We start from the raw sequence: 27,260 nt of genomic DNA, 5'->3' as shown, positions 1-27,260 counted from the left end.
TACACTAGATTAGTTTCAGGTGTACAACATAATGATTTGATATTTATATATATTGCAAAATGATCACCATAGTAAGGATAGTTAACATGTTACTATACATAGTTACAATTTTTTTTTTCTTATAATGAGAGCTTTTAAGTTCTAAGCAGATTTCAAATAAGCAATGTGGTATTAACTATAGTTGCCATGCTGTACATTACATCCCCATGACTTATGTATTTTATAAATGGAAGTTTGTACATTTTGACCCCCTTCAGCCATTCAAATCTCCCACCCCACCCCCACACCCACCGCTGGTAACTACCATTCCGTTCTCTTTATCTATGAGTTCAGTTTTGGTTTGTTTGTGTGTGTGTGTGTGTTTAAGATTCCACATATAAGTGAGATCATTTGTCTTTGTCTGACTTATATTGCTTAGCACAATGCCCTCAAAATCCATACATGTTTTCACAAACGGCAAGATTTCCTTTTTTTATTGCTGAATTATATATATATGCCATTATTCACCCATCAATGAGCACTTAGGTTGTTTTTATATCTCGGCTATTGTGAACATGGGGGCACATATACCTTTTTGAGTTAGTGTTTTTGTTTCCTTCAGATAAATACCCACAAGTAGAACTGATGGATCAGATGGTAGTTCTACTTTTAATTGAGGAGCCTCCATACTGTTTTTCATAGTGGCTGCACCAATTTACATTTCCACCAACAGGGCACAGGGTTTCCTTTTCTCTGCCTCCTCACCAACACTTGTTATTTCCTGTCTTTTTGATAATAGCCATTCTGATAGGTGTGAGGTGATATCTCATTGTGGTCTTGATTTGCATTTCCCTGTTGATTAGTGATGTTGCACTACTTTTCATGTATCTGTTGACCATCTCTATGTCTACTTTTGAAAAATATTCAGATCTTCTGCTCATTTTTTAATTGGATTTTTTTTTACTTTTGAGTTGTGTAAGTTATTTGGGATATTAACCCTTTATCAGATATGATTTGCAAATATTTTCTCCCATTCAGTAGGTTGCCTTTTCATTGTGTTGATGGTATCTTTTGCTGTGCAGAAGCTTTTTAGTTTTATGCAATCCCACTTAATTTTGCTTTTGTTGCCTTTGCTTTTGGTGTCAGATCCAAAAAAAAAAAAGAAAAATCATTGCTAAGACTAATGTCAAGGAGCTTACTTGCCTATATTTTCTTCTAGGAGTTTTATGGTTTCAGGTCTTACATTCAAGACTAATCCATTTTAAGTTACTGTGTATAGTGTAAGACAGTGGTCCATTTTCATTCTTTTGTGTGTGGATGTCCAATTTTGCCAAAACCATTTATTGAAGAAATTTTCCTTTCCCCTTGGTATATTATTGACTCTTGTCATAAATTAATTGACCATATGTATGGGTGGGTTTATTTCTGGGCTATTTTGTTTCAATGATCTTTGTGTCTGTTTTTATGCCAATACCATACTGTTTTGATTACCATAGCTCTGTAAAACAGTTTGAAATCAGGGAGTATGATGCCTCCACCATTGTTCTTCTTAAGAGACTGCTTTGGCTTTTTGTAGTCTTTTGTGGTTCCATATAAATTTCAGGTTTGTTCAATTTTTGTGAAAAATCCCATTAGAATTTTAACAGGGATTGCATTAAAGCTGTAGATAGCTTTGAGTAGCAATTGCTTCCAATCCATGAGCATGGGATGCCTTTTTATTTATTTGTCTTCAGTTTCTTTCACCTCCTTGACTAAATTTATTTGTAAGTATTTTGTTCTTTTTTAATGCAATTGTAAATGGGATTGTTTTACTTCTGATGGTTTGTTATTAGTGTATAGGAACTCAACAGATTTTTGTATATTGATTTTTTTATCTGCAACTTTACCTAATTCATTGGATCTGTTTTTTTGGTGGAGTCTTTAATATATATACTCATGTCGTCTGTGAATAGTGAGTTTTACTTCTTCCTTTCCAACTTGGACACCTTTTGTTTCATCTAATTGCTATGGCTGGGACTTCCAATATTATGTTGAATAAAAGTGCCGAGAGTGGGCATCCTTGTCTTGTTCCTGACCTTAGAGGGAAAGATTTCACTTTTCCTCATTATGTTAGCTGTAGGCTTGTCATATATGGCCTTTATTATGTTACGGTATGTTCCCTCTGTACTCACTTTGTTGAGACTTTTTATCATATATGGATGTTGAGATCTGTCAAATGCTTTTTCTGTATCTAAATTAATGTGATATATCATGTTGATTGATTAGCAAATATTGAATCACCCTTACATCCCTATAATAAATCCCACTTGATCATGGTGTGTAATCCTTTTGATATATTGTGAATTTGGTTTGCTAATATTTTATTGAGAATTTTTATATCATGTTCATCAGGGATATTGGCCTGTAAGTTTCTTTACTTGTGGCATTCGTGGAATGCTGGCCACCTCAAATGAGTTTGGATTGGTTCCCTCTTCTGTTTTTTTGGAAGAGTTTGAGAAGAATTGGTATTCTTTAAATGTTTGGTAGAATTCACCAGTGAAGCCGTCTGGTCCTGGTCTTTTGTTTGTTGGGAGGTTTTTTATTACTCCTTACTCGTAATCAGTCTGTTAAGATTTTCTATTTCTGCATGATTCAGTCTTGATAGGTTATACATTTCTAGGAATTTATCCATTTTCTGCGTTACAAAGTTATTAGCATATAATTGTTCATAGTAGTCCCTTATGATGCTTTTATTTGGTTAATTTCTTGAACTTTATTATCCTCTTCCTGACCCTTGCCACTGGCAACTCTTTTGTCTGTTCTCATATGGGTTCCATCCCTGGTTAAATGTCTTTCTAATAGAGCAACTCCACCTACCCCCCACCTACTTCTTTACTTAAAGAGAAAATTCACCTGGAAATCACTAGAATATTTGTCTTTAACTTAACACCGTATTATCCTTAGCCCTGAAAATATGTTATGGTACATAGCTGATGCTTACTAAAGATGTTGATATAATGAATATCTTTAAATGACTCCATATGAAAAACACAAAATACTACTTTATTACTATCATAAATATTTTATAAATTCCCATTTATAATTTATGGTAAAAAAATCAACAAAACACAAGGTACTACGTTCATAGCATTTGTTGTACATATCTCTTTAGAACATTATTCAAACTGAGTTAAATATTTGTGAATCCTTGAAACATTTCAAGAAAACATGACTTGGAATCACTGCTCTAGACCTGTTACTCTCTTAACATAGATCAATATGCAAAAATATTTAGGACTAGTTATCCTGATAGGTTTCAATTCAACAGTAATCATGTTAAAAATCACATATACAAAGGAAAGAAAATTGATTACCATATGGAAATTTGCATATATATATTGTCATATGGCTAATTAAGCACCACATTAATCTGTATTTTTCTTAAATTCCCTAAGAGGGTATTTACGATCTCTGAGGTAAATTTTAAAGAAAATTTAAATCTACTGTCACATAACAAAGGCTTTTAATAGTTCACTGTCGAAATAGTCTTTTGTTTCATTAAATTTTACAGTGACACTAAAAAGTTCTGCAAATATCACTGTTTTGTTTTTTGGTTCAGCCATACTTTTTTTTTTTTTCTGTGTTCATGATCTCTTGATGCTTGATAGCTATCTAGTCCTCTTTCCTAGTACTAACAGAGTACTATAAGGACTCCACTGTCACTACCAGTTCTCAGGACTTTTCCCAACTTTTTATCTAGCATCCCAATACTTCTCTCCAGGAAACTGCTTTCTGACATAGTGTTTAGAACATGCATGTAATCGCCATCTTTTTCCTCCTTTTCTGTCTCTCAAACTTATTTTTCCTTCTTTCATTAAAATTTAATTCAGCCAAACACTTGTCTAGATAGGCAAGAGATATGTTAGGAACAAATGTTTCCTATCGTGTACTCTTTTCTTCATTTTCTGCCTCTTATATTAAAGTCTCAATTCCCCTATTATAATATAAAATTTAACTTGAAGTTTATATAAGCATACAAAAATGGTATAAAAGTAAACAATTTTCCAGGTAAATGCACACCAAAAGAAATCCAAGGAAATAATATAAGAAACTAAAATTCATGGCAAAACATATTTAATGTATAAACAGGATTACTTTTTTCTTAACTGTAGAAATGTAAGAACTACCAGGACGAATTATAATTTGTATGGTAGACTGTTACATAAATGGCTCCCAGTGAATCATACCACCTGCTATCTGTATCCTTGTGTACTCCACTCTCACACTGACTCTAGACTTGCTTTGTTCAATGGAAGATGAGCAAATATGATGCAAGTGCAGGCTTGATAAACTCTTGTACATTAGGGCTTGCCCTCTTGTAATGTTTTTTTCTGTCATGGGAAGAAACACGGTCTAGCTTACTGGAGGAGGAAAGGCCATGCAGAACAGAGACAGTCAAGTCAATGAATCATGAAAAATTATAAAACATCCTGTTTTAAACCACTGAGTTTTGGAGTAGTTTGTTATATGGCAATGGATAAGAGCTACACTTTGTAGTACCTTATCATCTCTATTTATGTCTGTGGAGGACCAAATGGATAAAAGTTAAATAAAATAAAGCTATATTTAATATGAAAAAACACTTAAGGTCTCTCAGCAAACTTTAACAGTACTAGACCTGCTGTACCTGTTATATTTCTCCCTCTACCCCAGCTATTCAGTCCATTTAAAAAGTATTTACAAGAATCAACACTTTAACTATTATACATTCTATAGGTAAAGAAGTAGAAACTGTATCAGTGAACAAAGAATACACGATAAATACTTTTATTTTTAAACATGAATTGTACATCTTTCATATAAAAGATGAGATTCTAGCCTGTTTTTAAAAAATTAATTATACTTGCTAATACTATCTTTACATTTTTTACAGAAGCTAATTTTCTCTAAATTTGCAGCTTCATTCCATAGCTTTTATAGACTCATAATCTCAAATATATTTCCAATATCCTTTAAAAAATAAATTCATACAAGATAATTTTAACAAAATAAAACTTAACAGATTATAGCACAACTGCCCAGCCTTCCAGCTACCACTGAATACTTTTCCAGTACAGAGAAGCCAACATGTTGGAGTAATTAATTCTCTGTATTTACCTTTATTAAAAAGAGGTTTTTGGTAGTGAGAACAAATAATCTCTCATTTGTTGCTTGAAAGCCTAAAATAGGATCACTGGTTTCTAGGCTTGCTACTTGCTGCTTAGCAACCTGCCCTACTTGCCTGCCTTCCTTCCTATTGTAAAGTACAGTGGACATGGGAGTGGGCTGACGATAGATGAAAACTCGTCGAAGGCACTCGCAAAGGGCTGCATAAGAGTAATTTGGAGCACAGGCAAAAAATTTTTTGTCTCTCTTTGATGCTTGGACGTAGCCTGCCAAGAAATATGAGACAAAAAAAAGAAAAACTATATATTAAACAGAAGGGGAAAAACAGTGATTTAACATTTAATAGTTCATAAATCTTATTACAAATTGAAAGGATTAAATAAAAATATATATCATAGATACTCAACAATGGTTAAATTCTGAACCATTAATGACTAGCCACAATCAATCTCTCCCAAATGGTGCAAAAATAAAGCATTAACTCCTAAGGAACAAAATAGTGTTTCATCCCTTCAAAAAAAAGCACAATATAGTTCCTATAATTTCCATGAATAATTAAAACATTAAAAATCTAACACACTAAAAACATGCCAAGATATCTTTAAATAATATTGAGTACATCAATCAGAGATGTGGCATTACAGCATCTTTTCTTTTTTCTTATCAAATAAATGGGAAAATGTTTATAGGATGTATTATAAAGTTATTTTAGGAGTGTGTGCATAATGCAGACCCCATCCCCAAAGGTACTAATATGCACAGTGCATTCCCATTATTTCTATAATGTTAGTGGTATTTTTACACACCAATTCCAACACTGTAACAGGATTTGTACTTCACCTCTCAGAAGTAGAGCCTTGAGACCACTACAAACTCAAAGAAAATTCAAGTATCTATTTAAAAAATTCCATTGGGATATCCCTTGAAAACTAATTAAACTTTGAAAAAATAATCTTTTTAAAAATTATCTTTATAGTCTAAAAGAGCATTTATGTTCTGAAATAAAAATTAGAATTTTCAGATTGGGACATGATTACTGAACATTGTAACATGTGAGAGAGGAAATATAATACTAATGTAAATTGAGACCTCATTAAACAATGAATGAGCAAAGGAACCACTGAGCACAGGCAGATCAATGCTGGTTTTTTAATATTAAGCAGGGCTTGAGGAGGAAAAAGTAGAGAGGACACAGACTCCTATTTGAGAGCCTAGATTTAGCTCTCCAGGCTAATCCAGACGAAATAATGTATATAACATCTCAGGACTACACATCTAATGTAATGTTGATTTAACTTAAACTCAAGCATAATAGAATTCCATTATACTAGGGGATTTAGGGATACAAAAGGAATATCTGAAAATTAAGATAAAGCTTTCCTCTTACTAAAAAAAACAGGAGAATAAAAAATCAGGAATTTTAGTAGAAAGGCTAGAAATTATGTGGCTAAACTATTCAATCAAACTTTATTTCAGGTCATAAAAATTCATTTGGAGTCTGAATTAACCAGTTTAACAGCCTATATTATTAACTATAAGGGATAATTGAATAAATCTCCTCTACAATTAGGGTTGTACATATACAGCAATCACAATGCATAATTTTACTTCCTGCTGGCAGTTTAAAATAACCTTTCAATAAAGCAATAGCTGTGGTCAATTCATATAAAAAATTTCTCCCACACAATACTAATGTATTTTATCATTAAATCAATTATTGCATAAGTCTACAATTATGTAGCTCAAAATGTTTCAAGCTCTAGTTTTAAAAGCAGTGTTTTCCCTTTTATCCTACAGAATAAATTTCATTTCTGCTTATCATCATCTTCCCTAAGTGTTTTCATTATAATGGCTGTTTTTCACTTAAGTTCCATGAAAGATGTCTCATAATGTGCTTTACCTTAGAGCAATTCCATGATTACCAAAGACTACTCTGAAGAAACCTGAATACAAGTTCCATGTAGGGTACTGTCAAGCCCCTTGTTCATATTCTGATATTGTATAGCTTAGTTGGAATAAGCAAATAACTGATTAGAATGATTCATGCAGTTAGATAACCACTTTGATTTCTATTCTGTGCTGATCTTCTGCACAAGAATAAAAACAAATTAGTCCTACTGTTCCAAAAGTACTAACATTCATCAACTATGTGCAAGCAACCAAATTATAGCACAGATCAATCCAAGCATAATCACGACAGCTCAAATTTAAACAAACCCAAAAACTTAAAAAAAAAAGAATGACTAATTTTCAATATAAAGGAAGAAGTTGTCAAAGAGCTTGCTTATACCTAAAGCATTGAAAGTTGCGATATGCTCCCACATATCGTCTTGGTTGCCAGAGTGTGGTTGCCAGAGAAGGGCATCAACATCGTGGCGCAAACAGAAGCAGGGCATTTCTTTAGGATCCACTATGACAGAGAAAAGGTACTGGTTGCTTCCAAGATTCACCTAAAATAAAAAGTGACAAAAAATCATTTACTCAACAAATTAATAATAATACGGATGACAGCTGACACACAGAACTACATGTCAACAACTGTTCTAAACTTTTTACATACCTAAAACTGATTAATAAATCTTCATAATGCTCCTGGGAGAAATGTGCTATTGTTATTAGGTCTATCTTAAAGCTGAGGAAAGTGATGCACAAAGGATTTAACTAACTTGCCCATGGTCAGCCTGGTAATAAGTTGTGCAGCTGAGATTTGAATCTGGAGTCTATGTTCTTAACCACTACACTATAGTATTTGTCAACTGTTAGTAACTCGTTTACAACATGCTATAAAGCACCAATTTTATAGACAGAATATTTTTTAAACCACAGAATACAAATATGAAGTTTACAAATGCTAACTTGTAATAATAACTACCAAGAACAACGATATCTACTATGATTTATGAGCATAATCTATGTGCCAGACATGTTATAAATATTAACGTCAATAACCCACAAGGCTGTTATTACTTCATAGATGAAAGAATATACTTGAGAGCTTGAGTAACTTATTCTAGGCTACATAGGAAAATCACAATGCTAGGATTCAAACAGATCTGTTTACAAATTATTGACTTTGTACTGTCTACTTACAATAAAATGTCAAGAATGTTCATTATGTTAATAATTTTATATTGATGGCTAAAGGAACTCATTTTACTACAGACTCATTAGGTTGAGGCTCATTAACTAGATTCCATCTATAGGAATACTTTTTTAATGGAAAGAGGTTGCAGTGATATTCTTCATTACAAATGCTGTTTATCAGAGTTAAAAATGCCTAAATACCAACAAAAATCATATCAAATATAGAAAACATAAAATATGCATAGCACTTAATAAACAATGAATTGCTTCCATGAGTTTTAGAGCAGACTGGAGAATAAAATGTTGGGTTGAAATTTAAGGTGGAGACCTGACCTATCTATGTTCAATAGGGAAAGCTGTGAAGTGGCTCTCCAGCACAGGCTACCAGTCACAGGAGAATCCAGAGACAGAGCAACCTAATTTGTGTTGCTGCAACAATGCCAAGGGATAGGGCTTTTGGGTGGGGCCGGTGCTTGTTCTCTGCAGAAGGGGAACAGGCTGGCACACAGTGTTCACAGACTATTTCTTCTCTTCCTTTGCTCCTGATAATCACTGGCTAAGTGAGGTTTATTTTCAAAATCACTGCCAACTGACTGGCCTTTTATATTACATTTTACAGTAAGTTTTATTGTCAAATTCAGTTCTCTCTGTAGTTTCAACTGTATTCTCATTACTTTCAGTTTTATACTTTCCATTAATGCATGTTTCAGCAAATAGTTTGTGGATCTGCCCCCTAGAAAGTGAACAAATTATTCCTCAAGTAAGATTTGGATGCTTTAAATATACTCAAAACTAATTATCTGGAAGTTTTAAAAACAAATTATAATAAACTAGTCTGATGGAACTAACTGCAAATATAATTTACTGTGAGATAAAACACTCCCTTTAAATGAGATAATTTTTCCTTTATGTAGTTAAGAGACTGTGTGATATTCATTTAATAAATTCCAGCCTTCCTGTTCTTCCTTTTAAAGTCAAGTATTCCATACAGATAAATAAAAAAGATTACACCACTTAAGATGTATGATACTTATTAGGCTGGTCAGAGGCCATGTTAGGAAAATAAACTTATAATTCCATTCAAAGGTTGCAAGCTAAGAGTAGACAAAGGAACTGCAGATAAACACTGCTTTTAAGATAACACCTAAAAATGGTTTCATCTTTCTCATGGTAGTTACTGAAACCTCTTGATAATTCTTTATACCTTTTACTACTTTTTCTTGCCTCACTGCACTAGCTAGGAGCGCCAGCATGATGCTGACTAGGAGTAATGAGGGCAAACACCCTTGCCTGTTACCAATCTTAGGGGAGAGCATTCTAGTTTTTTTACCATGAAATACGATGTTAACACTAGGTTTTTCGAGGAGGCAGTTACCTTCAACTCCTAGTTTGCTAAGCATTTTTATCATAAACAGATACTAAGTTTTGTCAATTCTTTTTCTGCATCTACTAGAATGGTCCAATATTTTTCTTCTTTAGTCTGATGATACACTGAATTATGTTGATTGATACTTGAATGTTGATGAATCAGCCTTGAATTCCCTGGGTAAACACTACTTGGTCATGATGTATTATCCTTTTTACTTACTGCTGGATTTCATTTACTAATATTTTACTGAGGACTTTTGTATCTATATTCATGAGGGATACTGGTGTGGTTTTTAATTTTTTTCCTGTTTTCTTTTCTGTCATGTCTTTGCTATCAGGGTAATGCTGGCCTCGTAAAACAAGTTGGGAGGTGTTCCTTCCTCTTCTATTTTCTGGAAGTTTGTATAGAACTGGTATTGTTTGTTCATTTGGTAGAACACACCAGTGAAGCAACCTAGGTCTGGAGATTTGTCCAGACCTAGGAGAAAGTTCCTAACAATAAATTCAGTCTCTTTAACAGATATAAGACTATTAAGGTTATCTATTTCTTTTTCAGTGAATTGTGGTAATGCTTGTCTTTCAAGGAATTAGCTTCACTTAAATTGTCAAATATATGAAAATAGAGTTGTTTATAACATCCCATTATTACACTTTACTGTCTTTTGGACTTGTACTGACATGTTCATTTTTATTTCTGATATGGTAATTTGTGTTGTCTTTTTCCTTGGTTACTCTGTCTAGAGACTTATCAATTTTGATCTTTTCATTAGTTTTATTATTTTCAGTTTTCAGTTTCACTGATTTCTGCTCTTTGTAAGTTTCCTTCCTCCTACTTGCTTTATACTTGGTTTGCTCTTCTTTTCCTGGTTTAAGATGGAAGCTTAAATTATAAAATTGAGACATTTTTTCTATTGTAATATAACATGTAATGCCATAAATTTCCTTCTAAGCACTGCTTTAGCTGCATCCCATATGTGCTGTGTTTCATTTTCGTTCAATTAAAAATATTTCCTACTTCCTTTGTGAGTTCCACTATGACTCATAGGTTATTCAGAAATGTATTTAATTTCCAAATACTTGTGGATTTTCCAGATTTTTCTATTATCAATTTCTAATTTAATTGTTATGGCCAGAGAACATTCTGTTCATGATTCTTATTCTTTTAAATTTACTGACATTTATTTTATGGCCCAGAATATGGTCTATTTTGGCAAATGTTCCATGTCCCTTCTGGGATTCCAACTAGATGTATGGTAGACCATCTGATATTGCCCCACAGCTCTTGGATGCTCTGTTTTTTTGTTTGTTTTTAATCCCACCCCACTTCCACCCTCTTAGGTTAGTAAAAATTAGCAGAACTGAAATCAGTCTTCAAGGTTACTGATTTTTTTTCCCCTCATATGTATTGAGTATACTGATGAGTTTGTTGAAGGCATTCTTCTCTTGTTGCTGTGGTTTTTAAAAAAAACTTCTAGCATTTTTAATCGATTCTTTTACAGTTTCTCTCTGCTAAAATTCTGTATTAATTTATTCATCTTTTCTACGAGGGGCTTTAACATATTAACCACAGTTATTTTAAAACCTTTGTCTGGTAGTTCCAAAATAGGGGTCATCTCTGAGTCTGGTTTGTTTCCCCTTGTTTCTTGACAGAAGGATGTTTCTTCTTTTTGTGTGTCTTGTAACCTTTGACTGCATACTGGATGTAAAAAACAGTAGAGACTGAGGTAAGCCATATTTATGCCTGGTAATGGACTCATTTCTTCTGCTAGGCCATTCATGTGGGTGGTCATGACAGAGGGAGGTTGAGAAAGGGCTAAGAAAGGGCTGATCTGAGCTTGAATTCTGTTGTTGCTATGGTTACCTTCAGTGCATCACCAACTTCAAATTCCTTCAGTGTTACTTTGCACTCTGGTGGGCACTGAGATGCTGGAGGATTTTCCCCAACTGTAGTGTTCCACCCCTAACTTTAGGCCTTCACCATACATCCGCATTTCAGAGAGTCTCTCTATGCTCTTATTCCTTCCCTAGTGGTAGATTATTATTGCCTGTTACTTGGGGCTTCTCAGCCTGATGATGGTGGGTGGAAGGATATAGGCAGAGGGTTCTCTTGGTTCAGCCTCAGTATTGGGCCTTGTGTCCTTGGGTTTCTGGGTTTGGGCCTTTTTAGTGATACTGCCTCACCTCCAATGGTAGGAGAATTCTAATAATCTACCCTTGATTTCCTGCCCCTGCCCCAGGCGTAGCGGTGGTGTTTTAAAATTATTTTTATTTCCCCCCAGCTGCAGTGGGTCTTCTTCTGAGCCCTTAGGATAAGATCTGATGCTCTTCCCTCAGCAGCTTAAGGCTTTTGCTACTTAAGGAAAATAAACCAGGCAGGACTTCATGCTTCTTTCACAGCAGAAGATACTTCCCTCCTCCAACGCTGCATCACCAGGGTGGCTTTCCTCCTGTCTCCTCCCCTGCTCCCCATCTTCTGCATCAGGCCTTGGTCAAGGTCCATAAAGAGGATCTGTAAATCCCATGGGTTCTATACTTTCTTGTTAGCCCCCCACTAGGCCTTTAGCAGTTTGTTGAATTTTTCTTACCCACTTATATGGCAATCCTTTCTTCTTCCCATGTTCAGATGAACCAGCTCTCCTATCCAGTCTCTCATTGGTGGTACCTGTTTTTCCCTTGGATTTCAAGCTAGTTGATTGCCCTGTAACCTCAGATCTCTGAAAAAATTTTTTTAAGTATCCAGGCTTCTCTTGTTGTTACATTGGGAGTGACACTCTTTCCAGCTTTCCAGACCCTAGACTGAACTAGAAGTCCCCTGCTCACTGTTTACAAACTTGCCTAAAAAGCAAGCCACTTATAATGAGCAGACTGGTGATAGTTCAATATCCACAAGAGCTTCCATATACCCAAGTAGGCAAACTGTAGGATCCCACACCCTGGCTTCTACTAACAGAATCAAGGGTAGCTAACTAACTAACTTAAAGGCAAACATCTTTTATCCATTGATTTATGAAATGGTTAGACTGAAGTGTTTTCTTGACAGGTGCTTCCCATAGGGGATGGTGGCTGGCCAAAAAACAGTAAATCCTCTTCTTTCGAAGTCTAAATGCCAAAAATGAACAATAAACACAAACATACAGCCAATAAGAAAGAGAGGTAAAAGACATACCCAGAGAGACTGTAGTAAGCAGAAATCATGAGGTAGGAAGTGAATCACAAAGGTATGAGCAGCAGAAGCAAATAAAGAAGATGGTGATGTGATGATAATGGCACAGCACTATAGTAGACAACAAGGGACACTTGATTCTCAAGAGACAAGTAGATTACCTTGTCATCAGTGCTTGTGCTATTTTCTAAACAATGTTTTCCTTCTCTTTTAGGTCGAACTTGCAAATGCATTTGTTTACAGAATGACCTTCTATTTCTCTATGAGATCTAAAGAGATTGTTTCCACTATTCCTTACAGTCTCCACATATGTTCACACTAAATATCTATAACTTGAGGTAACGAGAGGTCTTCTCTGCTCTTTGCAACCTCTGAAAGTCCAGACTAAAGGATTTTGTCCAAAAGAGAAGAAAATCAGAATTAAGATTACAAACTGAAACAAACTAGTTTTGCTAATAATTCAGTGAATGAAAATAAAGTGAAAAAATTAAAAAGTACAATTCAAATTAAGTGTACTTTTTGTATGCTATAGAAACAAAAAAAAATCAATATAAGAAAAAGAAAATGTTTGAAGAACAACAAAGACATATCATCATTAATTTGAAGCAGACAAAACAGAGAAATAAGATGTTATTCATTATCTGGCATGGGCAATTACCGGTAAGAATCAAGAATAAGATGTTCAATTCAAAGTCTTAAAATAGAACAATCTGCAACCTAGAATACTCTACCCAGCAAAATTATCATTTAGAATAGGAGAGACAAAGAATTTCTCAGTCAAGCAAAAACCAAAAGACTAAAGCAATACTAAACCTATCCTAAAAGAAATAGTGAAAGGTCTTCTCTAAATAGAAAGAAAGCAAGAAGATATAGGAAAGAGAAGCTCACAATTGCAAAGTAAATCACTTAAATAAGCCAGTATACAGATCAAAAAGGAAAAAAAAAGCTATTTGTGAAAGTGATGATAAACACAAGGGACAGCAAAAGGATAAACATAAAGATGTAAAAGAGGACATCAAAATCATAAAATGTGGGGGAGGAGAGTAAGAAAATATAGATTGTTTTTTTTTTTTTAGAATGTGTTTGAGCCTGTATGACTATCAGTCTAAAGCAAGCAGCTATTGGAAGGGATTAACATACTTGAAAAACAGGGTAATCACAAATCAAAAACACAACAGATTCACAAAAACAAAGAAAAGGACACAAGCATAAAATAAAAGGAAATCATCAAACCACAAAAAGAACAACAAAAACAAAAAGAAACAAAGAAGAAACATAGAATCAACTGGAAAACAAAGTTTAAAATGGCAATAAATACACAGTTATCAATAATTATCTCAAATGTCAATGGACTGAATGCTCCAATCAAAAGACACAGTATGGCAGACTGGATTAAAAAACAAGAGCCTACATTATGCTGCATACAAAAGATCCACTTTAGGACAAAGGACACACATAGATTGAAAGTGAGGGGATGGAAAAAGATATTTCAAGCAAACAGAAATGACAGGAAAGCAGGGGTTGCAATACTCATATCAGACAAAAAACAGACTAAAACAAAGGCCATAAAGACAAAGAAGGACACTATATAACGATAAAAGGATCAATACAAGAGGAGGACACAGACCTACTAGAGCATGGACTTGAGGATATGGGGAGGGGGAGGAATAGGCTGTGACGAAGTGAGAGAGTGGCATGGACATATATACACTACCAAACGTAAAGTGGATAGCTAGTAGGAAGCAGCCATGTAGCACAGGAAGATCAGCTAGGTGGTTTGTGACCGCCTAGAGGGGTGGGATAGGGAGGGTGGGAGATGCAGGAGGGAAGAGAAATGGGAACATGTGTATATGTATAACTGATTCACTTCGTTATAAAGCAGAAACTAACACACCATTGTAAAGCAATTATACTCCAATAAAGATGTTAAAAAAAAAAGAGGATTTTACACTCTTTACACTCATCAACATATATGCACCTAATATAGGAGCACCCAAGTACATAAAAACTAACAGACATAAAGGGAGAAACTGATGGGAATACAATGATAGTAGGAGACTTTAACACCCCACTCACATCAATGGACAGATCTTCTAGACAGAAAATCAATAAGGCAACAGAGATCCTAAATGATACAACAGAACAGTTAGAGTTAATTGATATTTTCAGGATTACATCCAAAAAACACAGAATACACATTCTTTTCAAGTGGACATGGAACATTCTCTAAGATTGACCAAATAGGGCACAAAACAAAATCTGGTATAAAAATTATTTCAAGCATCTTTGACAATGGCATGAAACTAGAAATCAACCACAGAAAAAGAAATGAGAAAAAAAAGATTACATGGAGACCAAACAACATACTAAAGAAACAATGGGTCAATGAGGAAATCAAAAAGGAAATTAAAAAATATCTTGAGACATATGACAATGAAAACACAAAATCTATGGGATGCAGCAAAAGCAGTTCTTAGAGTTCATAGCAATACAGGCCTTTCTCAAAATACAAGGAAAATCTCAAACAACTGAACCTACCACAAAACCTACCTTTTTTTGTTGCTGAAAAAGAACGAACAAAACCTAAAGTCAGCAGAAGGAAAGAAATAATAAAGATCAGAGAGGAAATATAAGAGATTAAAAAACAATAGAAAAAAATCAATAAAACCAAGAGCTGGTTCTTTGAAAGGGTAAACAAAATAAGAAAGGAAAAAGGAGAAACCTCAACTGATGCCGCAGAAATACAAAAAAACCATAAAAGAGTACTATGAACAATTATATGCCAACAAATTTGACAACCTAGAAGAAATGGACAACCTTCTATAAACATACAGCCCACCAAAACTGAATCAAGAAGAAACAGACAATTTGAACAGACCAATCATTAGAAGTGAAATAGAATCTGTAATTTAAAAAAATTCCCTACAAACAAAAGTCTTGGACCAGATGGCTTCACAGGCAAGTTCTACCAAACATACAAAGAAGAACTTTTACCCATCCTTCTCAAACTCTTCCAAAAGACTGAAGAGGAGGGAACACTCCCAAAGCCACCATCACTCTGATACCAAAAGCAAAGACACCACCAAAAAAGAAAATTACAGGCCAATTTCTTTGATTAATATAGATGCAAAAATTCTCAACAAAATACTAGCAAACAAAATCCAACAACACATAAAAAAGATCATACACCATAACCAAGTGGGATTCATCCCAAGTTCAGAAGGATGTTCAGCATATGTAAATCAATCAACGTGATATACCACATGGACAAAAGAAAAGATAAAAACCACATGATCATCTCAATAGATGTAGGAAAAGCATTTGACAAAATTCAACATCCATTCATGATAAACTCTTACCAAAGTGGGTATAGAGGGAATATATCTCAACATAATAAAACTTATTTATGACAAACCCACAGTCAAAATAATACTCAACAGTGAAAGCTGAAAGCATTCCACGAAAATATGGAAGACAAAGATGCCCACTCTCACCGTTTCTATTCTACATAGTATTGAAAGTTCTAGCCACAGCAGTCAGACAAGAAAAATAACAGGTATCCAAATTGGAAGAGGTAAAATTGTCACTGTATGCAGATGACATGATACTATATATAGAAAACCCTAAAGACTCCACACAAAAAATTACTAGAACTGATAAATGAATTCAGCAAGGTAGCAGGATACAAGATGAACATACAGAAATCAGTTGCATTTCTTTACACCAATAATGAAATATCAGAGAGGGAAAATAAAAGAAAAAAATACCTTTTAAAATAGTAACCCCAAAATAAAATACTTAGGAATAAACCTCACCAAGGAGGTGAAAGACTTATACGCTGAGAACTATAAAACATTAACAAAGGAAACTGAAGATTATTCAAAGAAATGGAAAGATACCCCATGCTCTTGGATTGGAATAATTAATATTGTTAAAATGGCCATACTACCCAAAGCAATCTACACATGTAATGCAATCTCTATCAAATTACCTATGACATTTTTCACACAAATAGAACAAATAATCCTAAAATTTATATGGAACCATAAAATACCCAGAATTGCCAAAGCAGTCCTGAGGCAAAAAAACAAAGCAGGGGGCTTCCCTGGTGGTGCAGTGGTTGAGAGTCCGCCTGCCGATGCAGGGGACACGGGTTTGTGCCCCGGTCCGGGAAGATCCCACATGCTGTGGAGTGGCTAGGCCCGTGAGCCATGGCCGCTGGGCCTGTGTGTCCAGAGCCTGTGCTCCGCAACGGGAGAGGCCACAGCAGTGAGAGGCCCGCATACTGCAAAAAAAATAAAAAAAATAAAAAAAATAACCCTCCCAGACTTCAGACAATACTACAAAGCTACAGTAATCAAAACAGTGTGGTACTGGCACAAAAAACAGACCTATGGATCAATGGAACAGAATAGAGAGCCCAGAAATAAACCCACATACCTATGGCCAATTAATCTTCAACAAAGGAAGCAAGAATATAAAATGGGAAGAAGTCTCTTCATCAAGTGGTGCTGGGAAAGTTCGACAGTTGCATGTAAATCAATGAAGTTATAACACACCCTTACACCATGCACAAAAGTAAACTCAAAATGGCTTAAAGACTTAAATATAAGACAAAGCACCATAAAACTCCTAGAAGAGATCACGGGCAAAACATTCTCTGACATAAATCGTACCAATGTTTTCTTAGGTCAGACTCCCAAGGCAATAGAAATAAGAACAAAAATAAACAAATGGGACCTAATCAAACTTATAAGCTTTTGCACAACAAAGGAAACCATAAACAAAACGAAAAGACAACCTACAGAATGGGAGAAAATATTTGCAAACGATGCAACCGACAAGCACTTAATTTCCAAAATATACAAGCAGTTCATACAACTCGACGACAAGAAAACAATCCAATTGAAAAATGGGCAGAAGACCTAAAGAGACATTTCTCCAAAGAAGAAATACAGATGGCCAATAGACACATGAAATGATGCACAACATCACTAATTATTAGAGAAATGCAAATCAAAACCACAATGAGGTACCACCACATGCGGCTCAGAATGGCCATCATTAAAAAGTCTACAAATAACAAATGCTGGAGAGGTTGTGGAGAAAAGGGAACCCTCCTACACTGTTGGTGGGAATGTAAGTTGGTGCAGCCACTGTGGAAAACAGTATGGAGGTTCCTCAGAAAACTAAAGTACAATTACCATATGATCCAGCAATCCCACTCCTGGGCATATATCCAGACAAAACTGTAATTCAAAAAGATACATGCACCCCTATGTTCACAGAAGCAATATTCACAATAGCGAAGACCTGGAAACAATCTAAATGTCCATCAACAGATGAATGGATAAAGAAGGTGTGGTATATATATACAATGGAATACTACTCAGCTGTAAAAAAGAATGAAATAATGCCATTTGCAGCAACATGGATGCATCTAGAGATTATCATGCTAAGTGAAGTCAGAAAGACAAATACCGTATCACTTATATGTGGAATCAAAAAATGGCACAAATGATCCTATTTACGAAAGAGAAACAGACTCACAGACATAGAGAACAGACTTGTGGCTGCCAAGAGGGAAGGCAGGTGGGGGAGGGATGGACTGGGAGTTTGGGCTTAGTAGATGCAAACTATTACATATAGAATGGGTAAACAACAAGGGCCTACTGTATAGCACAGGGAACAATATTCAACATCCTGGGATAAACCACAATAGAAAAGAATATAAAAAAGAATATATGTGTATAACTGATTCACTTTGTTGTACAGCAGAAATTAACACAACCCTGGAAATCAACTATGCTTCAATAAAAAATAAAAAAAAAGAACAGGTGCCAAAAATCCCACTGAGTTCACAACTCGGTAGCCAAAAGCAAAATGCGACAGCAAATAAGAAAGAAGGAAAAGAAAAGGATGACTGTTTGGGGCACACACTGTCAAAGGTAAGAATAGTACCCAATAGCTTATTAGCAGTGGAAAGAACAAAAACCAACCATGCAGAACCAGAGAAGAAATTTTTAAATGGAGTACACTGAGACTACTTAGTGTGGGAGTAAAGAACCCAACTTAACTTCAAATGCTTCTAATGGCTTTACTATAGACATATACAGCATGGTAATTAATATTCACTCTGATGACATTCGACAATCTATAAAATGTTACTTTCTCTTCAGAATGCTCTATGTTAGATTTGGGGCAAATAATAAATTTTAGTAAGATTCCATAAAAAAAAAGCTCTAAATATAGTTTTAGCACTTAAATGAGAAGTAATTTGTACTAGAGAATTTATTTGGAAAACTTATTCTTTGTTAATGCCAAATAAATAACCTATTGCCTTTAAAAAACCTCTTAAATTCATAAACCCTTTGATAAATAAAATGTAACCCCACATTTCTTCTATTCTCATGTTTGTTTATCTTTGAAGTACCAGTGAAGATTACAATTAGAGTAAAATATTCTCTAGAGAAAAATTTGGAACATGAATTTCAAGTAATCAATTGTCTTCTTCTTCTCTTTGTAGAACACTTAGCAATTAAAGACTTCTGAAGATTATATGTCAAAGTGAAGACATTTAAACAACCTTTAATCACTGCTATTACCAAACTGAACTGAAAAGTAGTATTAAGAAAAAGGTTTTATCTATTCATAAATAATGTATCTGTTGGAGGTCAGATTGAAAATTTAATGACATGAAACTTTAACTCCAAATTCATATTCTGTACATAGAATAAATTACTAAAATTTACTCTATTCTTACTATGCATGAAGTATTGAGTTGATCTGCATCTACTGCTGTATAAGGAAAAACACTCCCTGGTGTTTCTCCTGTTACTCACAATACCACCACACTCAAAACATTTCTGACACCAGATGTGTAGGTAGGTTTTCCACACATCCAGCAATTCTGACACCAGGTGGGTATCCTACAATTAATTCAGTTCTGACACTATCTACCAGGAGATAGCATCAGATTACACAGGTTAAGGGCTCAGTCCCACAAGACTGAGTACCACTGCCCTGCTCTCCCTGCCACCCCACTTCAGATGCCAATCACAAATCCCAGGTTGTCACCTGCACTTCCAACTGACTGCTATAAATCAAGAATTCCAACGACTCTCCTTGGGTTCAATAATTTGCTAAAATGGCTCACAGAATTCAGGGAAACACTTATATTTACCAGTTTACCATAAAAGTCTATGATAAAGGAAACTATGAACATTCAGATGGAAGAGATGCATAGGGCAAGCTTCTGAGGAAGGGGAACAGAGCTTCCATTCCCTTGCAAGGCACGCCACCCTCCTAGTACCTCCATGTGTTCAGCAACCCAGAAGTTCTACAAACTGTCCTTTTGGGATTTTTATGGACATTTCATCACATAGGCATGATCATTAACTCAGTCTCCAGTCCCTCTCCCCTTCCTGGAGGTTAGAGGAGGGCTGCTGCTGAAAGTTCCAATCTTGTAATCATGACTTGGTCTTTCTGGTGACCAGCCCCCATCATGAAGCTATCCAGGAGCTCACCAAGAGTACTGCCTCATTAGCATAAAAGACACTCCTATCACCCAGGAAATTCCAAGGGACTTAAGAGCTGTGTCAGGAACCTGGATCAAAGACCAAGAACCAAAATATGCTCCTAGTCCTAGTGCTCTTATCACTTAGGAAATTACAAAGGTTTTAGGAGCTCTGTATCAGGAATGGGACAGAGATCAATATATACTTTTTCACAGCTACCTTACTTAATCCTATTTAATCTTCACTACCTGAGAATTCCCATTTTATGGAAGAAGAAACTCAAACTCAAGAGGTTAAGAGATTTAGGTTAAGAAGCTGATAATATGTATATATTCTGTTTGGTCAGTTAAGTTGTGTTAATAAGTTGTACATGTGTGATATGTCTAAAATTGATGTCTGAAAACTACAGAAAAGTTATAAAATCCTGAGTTACATTTTTGTTTGAATATCCATTCATAAAGTTAACCATATAATTAAAAACCTTCTAATACTGACTAGAGATTGTAGCATAGGAAGATGTCAGATAGTAGCTAAAGTGGTGTAAAATGAAATGGTTCGGAAATGCACTTATTTTTTTTTTTTTTTTTTTTTTTTTTTTTTTTGCGGTATGCAGGCCTCTCACTGCCATGGCCTCTCCCATTGCGGAGCACAGGCTCCGGACGCGCAGGCTCAGCAGCCATGGCTCACGGGCCTAGCTGCTCTGCGGCATGTGGGATCTTCCTGGATGTGCCCCTGCATCGGCAGGTGGACTCACATCCACTGCGCCACCAGGGAAGCCCCGCACTTACATTTTTAATAAAAGCCGTAGAAAGAGAATATTACTTAGAAATATGAGAAAAAAACGCTGATTTTTTTTTCATTTTGAAAATTATTAAGTTGGATCTTTAGCTGTGTGTATCATAATATCAAATTTCACTGACTATTCTAATGGAGGATATATATATACACATATATATATGTGTGTATATATATATATATATATATTTATAAATGTAACAGATAACAGAAATACATACCAGAAAATAGAAAGTGCTGTGAGAAAAAAAAAAAAAGAGCAAACAGGTGAGTAGATAATGGGGTTGTGGTTCCCATAGGTTAGTAAGGATGGAAGCTAACATGTGAACACAGGTGTGAATAAAGTATGGGAACAAATGAGAAAAGGAAGAACATTTCACGTTCAGAGAACAACAAATGCCAACACCCTCAGGGAGAAGCATGTTTAGTACAAGGAATAGCATGAAGGCCAGTGTGGTTTAAGAAAAGTAAGCCGGGGAAAAAATGGTAAAAAATGAGAGGCAATCAATACCGGAGGGCAGTGATTTTTAACTATGGGTTTCAACATTGGTAGCGAAATCAATTTAGTAGATCAAGAAAAGACTTTTCTATTTTACTTCACTAAAAACAGTATGGAGTAGAGTACTAAAGTATGTCTTGTACAATGAGGATAGCACTGTCTTGTGAAATCTTTGCTTCAGATATGTTCATGTTATATGTGTATCCTGATCTCTCAATTTAAAATATACAAAATACAGTGAGTCATAAGGCTGCTTGTAGACCACAGTGAGGATCCTAGACATTCTTCTAAATGTGACAGGAAGCCAGTAAAGGGAGGAAAGAAACAGGGGAATGACAAAATCTAAGCCCTTTACGAGGATTACTTTCAACTTCACACAAAGTACTTACTAATTCAAAGGGGAAGATGATAACTTTAAAATAGGGAAATCTGGTGGACACCATGTAATCAAATTTAACACCACAATAGTATGAAAACAGTAGATGTCAACCAAGTACCTCCTAATGTGATACACTGGAAAGGAAACATCATTTATGTAATATTATTCCTGGCAAAAATGCAAAATCAGAATCTGATCTTGAGGAAATACTGGACATAGTCTATAAAAGGTAGAAAATAAAGTCAATGTCATAAGGCTGCATAATTGAATATTCCAAATTAAAGGAGACTACAGACACCACAACTCAATGCAATATGAGACGTGGGATTGGACCCTGAATCAGGAAAAGAAATTGCTGTGAAGTACATTATTTGAGCAACTGGTAAAATTTGAATATGGACTCTATATGAGATGAAAGTATTGATATATACCAACGTTAAATTTCCTGAATTGTATTGTGGTTCTACAAGAAAATGTCTTCATTTTTAATATATATTGTGAGGTACTGGGGGTAAAAGGGCATGGCATCTTCAACTTACTCCTAAATGTTTAAACAAAAAGAAATGGAGAAACAAAAAATTTGGCAAATGTTAATATTATAGTTACTAAAATCTAAGTGAAGGACACTGTTATGGGCTGAGGTGTATCCCCTCCCAAATTCATATGTTGAAGCTCCAATCCTCAGCACCTCAGAATGTGACTATACTTGGAAAGAAGACCTTCAAAAAGGTATTTAAAATGAGGTCATTGGGATAGGCCCTATTCCAATAGGATAGGTGTCCGAAGAGGAGATTAGGACACAGATACACAGATGGAAGACCATGAACCATGAAGACAAATGCAGAAGACAGCCACCTAACAAGCCAAGGAGAGAGGCTCCAGAAGCCAACCGTGCTCAGACTTCTAGCCTTCAGAGTTGTGAGAAAATAAATTTCTGTTGTGTAGCCATCCAGTCTGTGGTACTTTGTTATGGCAAGTCCCAGAAAACTAATACAGGTACATAGTAGTTTGTTATTTTTTTTAACTTTTCTGTAAATTTGAATTTTTCTTGAAAACACAAAGTCAAAATTTTAAAATAAAATGGGTCACTGTGGCTACTAAATATAAAATTGGCTTATAGAAATCAACTGCCGGGCTTCCCTGGTGGCGCAGTGGTTAAGAGTCCGCCTGCCGATGCAGGGGACATGGGTTCATGCCCTGGTCCAGGAAGATCCCACATCCCACATGCCACGGAGCGGCTGGGCCCGTGAGCCATGGCCGTTGAGCCTGCGCGTCCGGAGCCTGTGCTCCGCAACAGGAGAGGCCACAACAGTGAGAGGCCCGCGTACCGGAAAAAAAAAAAAATCAATTGCTAACTCACTCTGTAAAGTGGGACAATAATAAAATGGAAACTTCCAAGACTGAATTATAAGGATTAAATGCAGCTGTGTCAATGCTAGTGTTACATGAACAGTTTATATTAATAGGTTAGTTATACATTAAGATACACCTTTAAGAAAAATTAGCTAGACAGAGGCTGGGTTACATACTCTATTTTGCAGAGTAATTTGAAATCTCACCTATTCTAGAGTTTAAGATTTAAGGTTAAAGGTTGATGTTTCCATGTGTTAGATGTACCAAATCTTTCTGCTGCCCATCAGATACTCACTGCCTTCAAAGATGTAACATGGACAATCCTATCCTACACAAACAACAAAAATGAAACAAATATTATTTGCCAGTAAGTCTTTTTTTTACTGGTCATTGTTTAACCTCAGAATTCAACGCTGACTACAGGAAGTCACATGTATTGTGGACTCTGTCATTACACACACATACTGTTCTACCTATTAAATTTAAAATTAAGAAATGGCTTCTCTGCAAAGATCACATCCAGGGTACTCTCGGGAAAGCATAATCTAAAGATGGAAAGCAAGGGTATAACTGTAAAACTCTTTATTCAAAGAATTCAAAGTGCAAAGAAAGCCCCACTCAGTCAGACAAAAGGCTCCCTAAAGACAAAGAGTATGCCTCACTAATCCAACAACGGGTTTCTAAATAGCTTAAGGACATTGTTCATCAGCTGAATCTCAACAGAAACTCAAGGTAGAGAAAGGCCTTATCTACAAGATATTGTGGGTATGGCTTTTGTATAATGGAGTAAATCCTAGTAAGATTAACAGAATATCCACAAAATTTTAAGAAAATTAAATCAGCAGGAATAACAACAGCTTGGACTGAAATGGACACAGCACGAAATGAAAAGTGGTCCTTAGATTCCCACCCCCACCCCCCACGCTTGCAATTTCTACAAGTTCCAGGAGGTAGGCTATATTAGTTTGCTAGTGCTGCCATAACAAAGTACCACAGACTGGATGGCTTAAACAACAGAAATTTTTCTCACAGTTCTGGAGGCTACAAGTCTGAGATCAAGGTGTTAGCACGGTTGGTTTCTTCTGAAGCTTTTCTCCTTGGCTTACAGATGGCTCTCCTCTCCCTTTATCTTCACATGGTCCTTCCTATGTGTGTCTGTGACCTTATCTCCTCTACTAACAAAGACACCAACCGTACTGGATTAGGACCCACCATAATGGCCTCATTTTAACTTAATTATCTTTTAAAGGCCTTACCTCCAAATACAGTCACATTCTCAAGGTTAGGATAGGACTAGGGGCTAGGATTCCAACATATGAATTTGGCGGGTATACAATTCAGCCCATAACACAGGCTGAGAAAACTATTAAAGTGCAAACACGTATAAGCCTACCTTGAAAACACTGCAGGTTCAAGTTTCAGACCACAGCAATATAGTGAATATCACAATAAAGTGAGTTTTCTGGTTTCCCAGTGAATATATGTTATGTCTACACTATACTACAGTCTATTAAGCACACAGTAACACTGTGTCTGAAAAAATAAATGTACCTACTTTAAAAAATATTGGGTTGGCCAAAAATTGACTCTTCCTTTCGTGGACGACTGATTTCTCTGTAGCATGCAGTGCTGTTTGACAGCAGTTTACCTATAGAACTTCTTTCAAAATTGGAATCAATCCTCTTAAACCCTGCCACTGCTTTATCAACTAAGTGTAAGTAATATTCTACATCCTTTGTTGCCATTTCAGCAGTCTTGACAGCATGTTCACCAGGAGTAAGTTCCTTGTCATCCATTAAAGTTTTATCATGAGATTGCAGTAATTCAGGTACATCTTCAGGCTCCACTTCTAAATCCAGTTCTCTTGCTATTTCCACCATATCTGCAGTGACTTCCTCCACTGAATTCTTAAATCCCTCAAAGTTATCCATGAGGGTTGGAATCAACTTCTTCCAAACTCCTGTTAATGTTCATATTTTGATCTCTTCCCATAAATAATGATGTTTTTAATGGCATCTAGAATGATGCATTCTTTCTGGAAGGTTTTCAATTTACTTTGCCCAGACCCATCAGAGGAATCACTATCCATGGCAGCTACAGCCTTACAAAGTGTATTTCTTAAATAAGACTTGAAAGTCAAAAGAACTCCTTGATCCACAGGCTGCAGAATGGATGTTATGTTAACAGGCATGAAAACAACATAAACTTCATCGTGCTTCTCAACTGGAGCTCTTAAGTGACCAGATACAATGTCAATGAGCAGTAGGTCTCAACAGTGGGCTTAAAATATTCAGTAAACCAAGCTGTAAACAGATGTGCTGTCATCCAGGCTTTGTTGCTTCATTTAAAGCCAGAGGAGATCTAGCATAATTCTCAAGGGCCCTAGAATTTTGGGAATGGTAAATAAGCACTGGCTTCAATTTAAAGTCACCATCTGCATTCGCCCTAACATGAGAGTCAGCCTATCCTTTGAAGCCAGGCATTGACTACTCTCTAGCTATCTTCTTCCCATATAAGGCTGTTTCACCTACATTGAAAATCTGTTGTGTAATGGTGTTTAGCTGGATAACTTGCTACGGCTTCTACATCAGCACTTGCTTCTTCACCTTGCATTTTTATGTTATGGAGACGGCTTCTTTCCTTAAACCTAATGAACTAATCTCTTCTAGTTTCAAACTTTTCTTCTGCAGCTTCCTCATCTTTCTCAGCCTTTATGGAATTGCAGAAAAGTAGGGCCTTGCTTTGGATTAGGCTTTGGTTTAAGGGAATGTTGTCGCTGGTCTGATCTTCTATCCAGACTACTAAAACTTTCTCCATGTAATTAGACTGGAGAACTAGACTTCCATTAGACTTTAATTAGACTTCCATTCATGTGTTCACTGGAGTAGTACTTTAAATTTTCTTCAAGAACTTTTTTGTTGCATTCACAACTTGGCTAACTGGCACAAGAGGCCTAGCTTTTAGCTTATCTTGGCTTCCGACATGCCTTCCTTATTTAGCTTAATCATTTCTAGCTTTTGATTTAAAGTGATAGACATGCAATTCTTCCTTTCACTTGAACACTTAGATGCTACTGTAGGGTTATTAATTAGCCTAATTTCAATATTATTGTGTCTCAGAGAATAGGGAGGCCCAAGCAGAGGGAGAGATGGGGGAACAGTAAACACTAATCTGCTAATCAGCAGAGCAATCAGAACACACACCTTTATCTCTTAAGTCTGCCATCTGATATGGGCATGGTTTGTGGTGCCCCAAAACAATTACAATGCTAACTTTAAAGATCACTGATCACACATCACCATAACAAATATAATGAAAAATATGAAATACTGTGAGAATCACCAAAATGTGACAAAGAAAGACAAGGTGAGCGAATGCTGTTGGAAAAAAGTTGCTTATAGACTTGCTTGACACACAGTTGTGACAAACCTACAATTTGTAAAAACAAAAACAAAAACATGCAATATCTGAGAACTACAACAAAGCAAAGCATAATAAAATGAGGTATGCTTGTATTGACAAATTTAGGCTTTTTGGAACACCAGCCATGGTTAGATTTATACTATAGCGGTAGCTTGTACAGTGCTGTTGGAAGCTCGATCCAGGTGCCAGTTTCTATAGCTACCATCTTCTTCCCAACCACCAATCTTCACCCAGGAATAGTTGCTGCCCTGGCCAGAGGCATGTGCATATCAAAACTGAGGAATTCAGATGCTGAATCTTAAGTTGTTAGTTCTAAAATACCACCTCAATTAAGCATGTTACTAGAAAAAGAGCCAAGAGTCAACTAGAGGATACTTCTCAGCACAGGGTTGCCATAAACCTTCAATTTGTAAAAACTGCAATATCTGCAAAGTGCAATAAAGTAAAGCACAATAAAACGAGGTATGCCTGTAATCTCTCAGGAATAAGGAAAGATGACCTAAAGGGTGGAATCAAGAGCCCAGAGGGCAGAAGAAAGAACCAAGAGCCAGGGAG

At 35.8% G+C, this 27,260-nt stretch overlaps 1 protein-coding gene across 1 annotated transcript in view; it reads right to left on the bottom strand.

The window, feature by feature from the left end:
- Positions 1-4,754: 4,754 nt before the first annotated feature.
- Positions 4,755-27,260, bottom strand: part of NUDCD1 (NudC domain containing 1) — an 86,208-nt gene continuing 63,702 nt past the window's right edge. Inside the window, exons 9-10 of the mRNA XM_082600714.1 lie at positions 7,415-7,574; positions 4,755-5,390 (exon numbers count right to left, since the gene is read on the bottom strand). Coding sequence (XP_082456840.1) covers positions 5,098-5,390; positions 7,415-7,574 — 453 coding nt within the window. The 3' untranslated portion in view covers positions 4,755-5,097. The remainder of the gene's footprint in view (positions 5,391-7,414; positions 7,575-27,260) is intronic.

The sequence above is a fragment of the Mesoplodon mirus genome (genome assembly GCF_964341445.2).
Source record: "Mesoplodon mirus genome assembly, chromosome: 16".
NCBI classification, from domain to species: Eukaryota; Metazoa; Chordata; class Mammalia; order Artiodactyla; family Ziphiidae; genus Mesoplodon; species Mesoplodon mirus.
The sequence above is the reverse complement of the archived record's forward strand: the minus strand, read 5'-3'. Positions and strand labels throughout refer to the sequence as shown.